The sequence below is a fragment of the Fulmarus glacialis genome, unplaced genomic scaffold (assembly GCF_000690835.1).
Source record: "Fulmarus glacialis isolate BGI_N327 unplaced genomic scaffold, ASM69083v1 scaffold33685, whole genome shotgun sequence".
NCBI lineage: Eukaryota > Metazoa > Chordata > Aves > Procellariiformes > Procellariidae > Fulmarus > Fulmarus glacialis.
This window is the reverse complement of record NW_009211707.1, coordinates 89,777-98,549: the sequence shown is the minus strand read 5'-3', so window position 1 is coordinate 98,549 and position 8,773 is coordinate 89,777. Positions and strand designations below refer to the sequence as shown.

The 8,773-nt window shown below is 48.4% G+C and overlaps 1 protein-coding gene across 1 annotated transcript in view; it reads right to left on the bottom strand.

Annotated features, from left to right (window-relative positions):
* Positions 1-2,056: 2,056 nt before the first annotated feature.
* IQSEC3 (IQ motif and Sec7 domain 3) overlaps positions 2,057-8,773 on the bottom strand; it is a 32,810-nt gene continuing 26,093 nt past the window's right edge. The window contains exons 6-12 of the mRNA XM_009577643.1: positions 8,260-8,399; positions 7,281-7,406; positions 6,056-6,155; positions 3,805-3,966; positions 2,918-3,010; positions 2,215-2,258; positions 2,057-2,131 (exon numbers count right to left, since the gene is read on the bottom strand). Coding sequence (XP_009575938.1) covers positions 2,057-2,131; positions 2,215-2,258; positions 2,918-3,010; positions 3,805-3,966; positions 6,056-6,155; positions 7,281-7,406; positions 8,260-8,399 — 740 coding nt within the window. The remainder of the gene's footprint in view (positions 2,132-2,214; positions 2,259-2,917; positions 3,011-3,804; positions 3,967-6,055; positions 6,156-7,280; positions 7,407-8,259; positions 8,400-8,773) is intronic.

Here is an 8,773-nt window from a genome sequence, read left to right as displayed (position 1 = left end):
GCCAAAGAAGCATTAAATGTTACAAGACTTCTCCCATCTGCTGCTACTGGCTGCCCTGAATCCCCACCACCAGCCAGCCTCACATGCATTAAACCCTCCCCCCTCAAAAAAACAGAACAGGCACAACCCCCAGCTGCACAGCCCCCCCCAATAGCCCCATCACCCCCATCTAGGCCTAAGTGCCCCTGTCCTTTCCATCACGTCAAAGGCGGCAGGGCGTTCCCAAAATGCAGTGCAACTTTGATTATCCAAACGGCACAGGGAACGCAAGTCAACTCTACAAGTGGAGGTGTCCGTGAATTCTCATGGTAATGAACAGACCTCAGAGGTCATGCCCTTGTCCCCACCAGCAAAAAGGAGAGGGGAACCAGACAGCAAGGTTTCAGATAATCGAGGTTGTACATTTCAGCAAAATGACGGTAGCTGAATCTGAGATAGAGAGAGACAGAGAGACTCAAGCCTTTCCCAGCTCCCTGCCTTTCTGAGTAGGAAGGTACACCACATGACTGGCTAATCTGTTTACAAAGGAGAAAGCAGAAATCTGACATACTCTAGCAAAAGGCAGCTCCCTCTGATCCATTTGATGGTTTGTCAGTGAAAGGAAATGATTTTCAAAAAAAGAAAAAAAAAAGAAAAAATGCCTGTCTAGCTCATACAATGATAAAAGAAATTAATGATGAAATGGCAGCAGATTAGATAATCTTAAAGAAATGGAAATGCTCCTCTGCTGGCAGAGTATTACTTGGGCAGCTGAAAGGGGTAAGGGAAGCAGGAGGTCATCAGGGTTCCCACAGAGAGATGCTGATAATGGAGTCAAATAAGGGAGCTCACTGAGTCCAGTTTGAAAAGGAGAGCTAGCCTGGACTGGGGGTCCCTAGAGGGGGAAGCACAACAGGAAAATGGTGCTTCCTGAATGGTGGATGAAGTTATAGTTCCTCCTGGCAAGGACATGGGCTAATGGAGACCCCAAACCAGAGCAAAGTTGCTGGCTCAAAACAGAATGTCAGTCAAGTGACAAACCCTGGGTAGGAAACAAGTGCTTGCAGATTGGCATGGCACTTCCAGCTAGGCAGGGGTACAGATGGGCAGATGGGATAGTGGGGGTGCTCTGATGGTCTGGCATGTTGGGCAGCAGCGCCAGCAACTGAGAAGGAGAAGCTGTGGAGTGGCCAAGCTTCCCACCATGCTGGAAGAGGAGGAGCTCTCTGTCCCTACTCAAGCATGGAGGTTGCTCAGACTCACTGCACAGCAGGACATAATATTGTGTCAATATTTGTTCAGGCAGTGGAACATCCCCTAGGAAAAACTGGTCGCTGGGCCATGAAGTGCTAATGACATTAGGATACATGGAAGTTACTCTCCACAAGGAAATACTCCTCCCAACGGGAATAGGAAGTTGGTTGGGAGAGGCACCTTGCCCAGGAAGGGGATGTCTGCAGGGAAATGGGGTGCTCTTCAGGGAAAAGAAGCAGCACCCACTCCCCACGGAGAAGCTGAATTCTTCAAGTAAATATACTATGACAAGAGAGGGAAAGAACTATCCTGGAAAAGGGCAAATTCAGGACAATGGAGATATTCCAGACAGGGAGAGAGTAGGAAGTAGTAGATAAGATTTTCAGTGTGAAGATCGCATTTTCCTGTTTCCTCACAGGCAGTAGGAGTACGGGTGTCTGTGAAGAAACAGGCAACCCACTGGATGCCAGACATCCCTGCAAAGATAGATGTACGCAGGACAGCCAAGCTCCCTACCTCGGCAGGTGAAGCTCTAGGGAAAGTCTCTGGTATACAAAGGCTTAATCCCCTTCAAGGGGGGGATGGAGAGATAGAGCTGCAGAGATTGTGCAGGAAAGCTGGGCTGCGGGGAATTTGCATGTGATGCTGCATGGACTTAGCATGTCAGGGAATTCTTTAGTGGGGTTCTCAGTCTCCCCATAAGCAGCGGGGTGGGTTAGTCTACAGCGTTTGGGAGCTTGGTCCATGAGGGATGTTACAGTTATAAAAACGGATTGAAAATGCTTTGAAGTTTAGTTTGGATTTGAAAGTTGTATTACCCGTCCTAGCAGTAACTTTTAATTGTATCTCTGGAAATTGGTAAAATTGTCAGTCTGGCTGGGGAGGCATTGATTAAAACCTGAGAAAAGAAACAACAGAGAATGTGAGAAGAGCTGAAGTGAGAGAGAATTACTTACCTCAGCTGCTCTGCACTCTACTTACCTCCACTGTGCTGTCCGAGACCTTCTCCCCCAAATCCTTCTTGCCTTTAAAATAAAACAAAAGATCTCACTCATGAGGTCTGTACCTCTAGTCAAGAGCTGGCCCTCATACTACGGACTGGAAAGCTAAAGGGAGAGGTACAGGGCCAAAGAAGACTCTTGACTGCAAGAACAAATCCAGACCCTCTTGCAACCTGATAGCTGCTTAGTGGGGTAGGGGAAGGCCCCTTTGGGGTCCTACCCTTAGGGCCTCATCTCAGTGCCATTCTAGTGAGTTGGTAGCCACTCACCTCTGCACTTGATTTTTGCTAGCATACAAGCCAAGGCGTGAATGGACACAAAGCCTTTGATACAAAGGGGCTGGTCCAGAGCGCTGGTGAAGAGGCTGGAGGAAGTTGATAGTGCAGTTACTGTGTTGCATCAGTTCAGGGAAGAAAAAGTGGGCCAGGTTCTCCAGCCGTTACCCATGCTCCATCAGTAACGCCTCTTTGCTAGATGTTACAGCTACAGACTGGGTAAGGAGACTTTAATGGCTTTTCTAGGGTATTCGAAGAATGCATATGTTCTCATATTTCCACTATTTGCCCAAGGCTAAAGGATACAAAACTGATCATTTCTTTTTGCAGTTATTCTCACAGGAATCAATGAGAACACATTTGCAAAGGCAGCACTGCTTCACCAAGAGAAGCTGGGTGTCCTCTTACCTGTTGGAGAGCCTTGCTTAGACTGCAGTTCCATCTGGGCTCCGTTGGTCCTTAATGAGAGAGTCTTTGCCCCTTGCTGTTTCTCCAGCTCCCCTGCAAGACAGATACACGGAAGTGAATGAGGAGAGGGATGGAGGGAAGGACACCAGCATATTGAAGGAGTAATATGGGAAGTCAGCAAGGAGAATTAATGCAAGAAAATGACAAGAGAGTGTCAAGAAGGGAGGGAGAGAGGAACAGCCAAGAAAAAAACAGAAACGGGAGAGGACTTGACATGTGGAGGAACTTGTATATATCCACATGACTTTCTATGTATGACCTGTATTTATACAGAATAGGTTATTGCTGCACAGGAGGGGACCACTGATGCTGAGCTACTTAGGCTTATCAGTTTATACATGGAAAGGCCATCAAAGGCTACATGGACATCTAATCTGCGTAAGACAGGCCACAGCAGGACACTGTACAGACTGCTTGTCCCCTAGACATTCCTGGAGTGAAGAACAACTCTGCTAAGGCTACCAGAGCTGTCCTGTACTTCCCAGCTATCTACAGATCATATTTGCATAGTCAAAGGAGTATGGGATGGAGAAGAGTCTTCCGGGTCTGACAGTCTAAGCTTCACTGATCCAGGCCACTGTATCATACACCCTGTTTCATAAGCATCATAAGTAGTTAACTTCTTCCATTTCTCCTGCTGGCGGATGATCACAGAGCCTGACTGCTCTTTCACCCTATCGGTGAACACAAGAACAATCCTGTGCAGACTTGTGCTACTCATCCTCGTTCCCCCTGGTCCTGAAGAACTCATTTCTTTTACCCTTTCTCTTTTGTAGACACATGCAGTGTGATGGTATTGGAGTGTGAATTGTATTAGAGGCCCTTACATTCAATTCGTATCTGCTCCAGCTCTGTCACTTCTGCTATTGACTCTTTCAGATCTTCTACAAACTTCTGCATTTCCTCAGCACCCAGAGCACAGAAGTGTAGTACCTGTTTCTTCTCTGAGCCCGAAACTGGAGTCACCAGTGTGATGCCATGAGGGTAATCTGTAATGAAGATGTGTCAACAAAATAAAAAGGCATTAGGCATTCTTGCTGGAGTAGTTAGCTGCTTTGGTACCTCTGCAGGACAGAGAGTTTCCAACCTGAATTCAAAGGAATGGCATACTTAGAGTTTGTCACACTGCAAACTGTGGGAACCTGCATCATTTCAGCCCTCCAAGAGAACAGAACAGCCAAGCTGCAGCAGCAAGGCAAGTGCCACCAGCACCACAGCGCTGCCAAACCCAGAAAACTCTAGCTCTTAGGTACACTTAGCGCAACATTGGCTCTGGGAACCCGAGCACAGAGGTAGGACTGTAAAGCCCTTCTGAATCTGTGGAGGAGTAAACAGTATATGTAAGAGGCCAACAACACTTTTTCTCCTGTGGGAGAGGCAGCAGGAGAGGTTGGCTCCTGGAGTCAAAGCCAGAACAGCCATTAACATCCACAGTGGTAGGACTTCTCCCCAGTCTTTACTTCCATCAGCAGATAACATGGCAGGGGTGTTAGCACAGCATGGGTGGGAAGCTCATTGTGCTGTGCAGAGAGAACAGTATAGAGAAAGACGTGGGTTCGGAGGTCTCTGCTTAGTACTCCCCAACAAGCAAAACACACAGGAATGTAAATGACAGGACATGTCCAGGGAGTGAAAATACCACCACAAAAGGCCTTGTGTTTTAAAGACCAGGTTGGGTGCAGGGAGGTGGTGGCTGGAGATTCAGCCAACAGAAGCAGGAAAACGAGAGTGTGCAGAGAACTTGCTATGCTTGTGACTGGACTTTCTCCATCTTCTGCTCAATGACCAGTGGTTTCAATCCCCTTTCTCCTTCCTCTCGCCTTTCTGTACATTTAATTTCTCTCTTCCCCTGTCCTGCTTTCTATTCTCCTTCACTGGTCCTGCATCTGCCTGCCTTCCCCACCCTCTTCCTTTATCTTTACCAAATAAGTCAAAGGACCAATCTGCTATTTACTGCCAGCTCTCAGCTCCTCCCCGTTTGTGTCCCAGGCCCCTTTTCCCACCCTGTGTCCGTCTCATCTGTTCAGATCACAAACTCTTTAGGATGTCTGCTTTTCTTTCTCTACAGGGGATACACAACAGGATGCCTTTGCCAGAAGATCCTGGGTACTCCCAGGATCATCACGATACACCTGAAAGCTGATCCCAGCTCTGATGGTGCCTCCTGGGGATGCTCAGTTATGAATGACTCTTTTGTACACACAGGGATGTGAAAGCCTCTGCATGTTGCAGAGGGTAGGGTGTTGAGAGAATGACTCATGCTGCCAATAGGGTAGAGGGAGGATGTAAAAAACTTAGTATAGCCACAGTGCTGCTACAGTCTTCCTGCCTTGCAGCATGTTCTGCAGGTGCTCACAAAAACCCCAGTGGTCATCAGCCATGCTTGCCTGGGACTGCTGTGCAGCCCCTCTACCTGCGCCAGCAGGAAGCCTGCCTGTTTCTGGAACTCTTCCACCACACAACCAGCCTCAATCATGACACATCATGGATCTATTCCCAGACCATCAAGGTCAGGCTGACTAAGGCTGGCCTCTTGCCATGCTTTGGTGGGTGCTGTTCCAAGGGCTCTGCTTCTGTCTTCGGAAGCTTTCAGCATGGCACAGTGCGGGGAGGCGGCAGCAGCACCTGAGCCTTTATCAACGTCAAAGGTAGAGGTGGGTGTTTTGTGACTTTGGGCACGAGGGGAGAGGGGCTAAAGCTGGCAGCAGCAATTTTGTCAACGAGGTTCTCCACCTACAGTTGGCTCCCGAGAGCTCAGTGAGATGTATCTGGGGTTTGATTCCATCATTCCCCCCCACTAATGCTCTCTCTGCCACCATGAGAAGCCAGATCCTTCAATGAGCTTAAGTTCAGCCCTTCTGCAGGTGCTCAGACCTAGCGAGAGGTACCAGGAGCCTCTTCTCATCACACTGTACCTGCACAGTGATCTCAGCACCAAGCCTCAGTTTTCTCCCCTCCACTTCTAACCCTGATGGAATCTCTCTTCTATGCAAACTCACACTGGGTGACACAGCTCCCTCCCTCCTTCTCCTTTTCCTTGCCAAAACCCTCCAGGCAACCAAGGAGCAATGGACTTACATTCATTCTCAAAGAGATGGAACTGCATCCCTAGCAGGCCGACCGACTTGCAAAATGTGTACGTTGAGGAGCTTTTCTTCTTGGGGCAAAGCTTGAGGATCTGTTGGAGGGAGAGATGCATCATTGGGCAGGGTGCTGGGGAACAGTGAGGCAAGAAGAATGCAAACTGTTCAAAGCAAAAAAGCTTTTTGCAAGCTCTGCTAATTGTACATGGGAGTAACACTAGGTGACTGACAGGCTCTTTGCCCAGAAAGCTGCCTGGCATGGTGCACTTGTAACAACACTTCTGAAATTCTGTATGCATAGCCCTGAGGCCCACTCAGCTCTCTGTCTCCCAGGGGTGCTGGCTTTTTGATGCCCACATTTCTGACTTTGCAAGGGTAATTCTTTTCACCGAGGGCCAGATCAAAAAGTGAAGGGAAGCCTGTCAGCAATACCTTAGAGCTGGGAACAAAAGCATATATGAATGCTGCACTGCCCTTGCTAGTTCTTATGGATCTGATTTATCCCATGGAGTAGAGGGATAGCAAGGAGCAGACCGTCTCTCCAGGTTCACAACTGCACAAACGGGTGCAGAGGAATAGATGGGGAAAGCTCTCTTGTCCTCTGCTCCTACAAAAGGGTTTCGGTTTAGCCTTACATTTGCAACATCCACAGTTTCATTCTGCCATGAAATTCAGCAGAACTTCCACCTTGTTTGGCATCCTTCCAGTCCCAGTGTACCTCTACCCTCCCTTGTACCTGTTTGAACTCAGTTGCAAGGTTGCTGGGGCAGGACACTTTTAAAAGTACTATACACATTTGGGGCTCCAGTAAGTAACATCTACTCTCCTACAGCCTTTGCAATGTTAGAAAGCAGTGGTTTTAAAGTGTCTGGCAGGAAAGATTTAAAGGGCATGGGAGGGCTACTATAGTACAAACAGACAAAGAAATGAACCTCCCTTTCATGAAATGAACCTCGCTGCTGGCAAAGGCATGAGAGAGAGCAATGACATTGCGTGGATGGCTGTGGGCAGTTCATTTTTTCAAGGGTTAGAGGAGTTTTAGGTTTGGTAGGTTTTTAACAGTGAAGGATCCAGAGCTGTGTCTTACAATGTTGATGGACCAGGAGATGGTCTGTCCTTAGGACAGGGGGGAAATGGATGTTGCGGACTGGTTTTAGATTTCTTTATAGAATCAGGGTGAGTTTTATCACCGCAGTGCCTAATTGCCAGAGCACACTCACCACCAGCAGGTCATTGAAGAGAAAAACTTCCCTCTGGTGAGCTGCCTGCTTCTGCACTTTGTTCACATCAGTCACTTCGTACAAGCGGCTGCAGCAGACCAGCCGGCGATGGGGCACGGACAGAACCTGCAGAAGACCCACAAGAGCATGCAGGAGCTGAGGGAGGTGCCATTGTGGGTCTCCCCCACCCTCAGCCTGCACAACCCTGCCCAGTGACAGTAGCACAAGCCAGTTCTGCCCACTCTGCCCACTCAAATCGTCTCCTCACCACCACTCCTCACCATCACTTTTCCTGCTGGTGCAATAGCAGGGGGAGCTATGCCTTTGTGACCTGGATAAATCAGAGGAGTGGGACAGGCTATAGGCAACGCTCTTGCTCACACATCCTATCTTCATATACCTCTGCCTTCCAGTCACTGGGTGACTGTTCATCCTCTCTCACCCCACTGGACATCTGCAGGTTTCCTGGGCTTTGAGAAATTATTCTGCTGCTTTGGGGTAAACAGCAGGTATGTTTTTATATTACAGATCGGTTCCTGCTAGAGAAGCTGTCTCTGCATTTGAGATTACCCCAGCAATCCTTGGGGAACTCATTAGAGACAGTTGGGTGAAATTGTTTTCTATCACTTTGCCTTCCGCTTCCTACACCCTCACAAGACCTGAAAGTTTGAAACACTGCAGGACTATCGCTGGAGCACTGGTAGGCAGGACCTGCATTGGCAGGCAGGACCTGCAATGAGATTCTTGGGCAAAGAATTACTGCACCAGATACTGTAAACTCTGGCCAAAGAGATCCCCCAAAATTAGGAAAGAATGAGAAAAAGGTGTTTGGAGAAAAAGGAGTAAACTCATCAAGACAAGCAAGGAAAGTGTTACAGAAGAGGAGTAGGGGCATAGAGGAAAAAGGCAGAAAAGAGGAACAGTGAGGGAGGTGGGGGTGAGAGGGTGAGTGGGTGCCAGCGGGGTTATGGGTGCTCACCGTTTTCATTCCAACTATGGACTTCTCCACTTTGGTGACATAAGTCACGTGGTCCTCATTGGATTTTAGCTCTTTCTGCTGGATCCTCTCGTAGATCCCCACCACCAGTTCCCGAGGGATGTCAGCACCATCATCCACCCCTGCCAAACACAGAAAATGTTGGGCAGGCTAGGCAGGGAGAAAAGGAAAGGGAAGAACCAGTGGTCCCTGACAGGCAACTACTGCCTCTGCACTGTGCAGCACTGGGAAGGCTGAAGGGAAAGACCAATACTTCGCTTCAGGATGCCTTCTTTCTTGCTTTAACACACCTAATGCACCATCAGGAGAGACTGACATCTCTAAGGCCAATGCAGAAAATTTCATTATTCCTTTGCTCTGTATGGTGGCTCCTTTCCATGTGTTCCCTAAGGTTTTATAGACACAATTTCACATTCGTGTATCTTGGGCCACTCAGCAGCAACCCCTGCATTGATTTCATATCATCAGAAGTGCTAGATGTGGAGGAGATCTATGA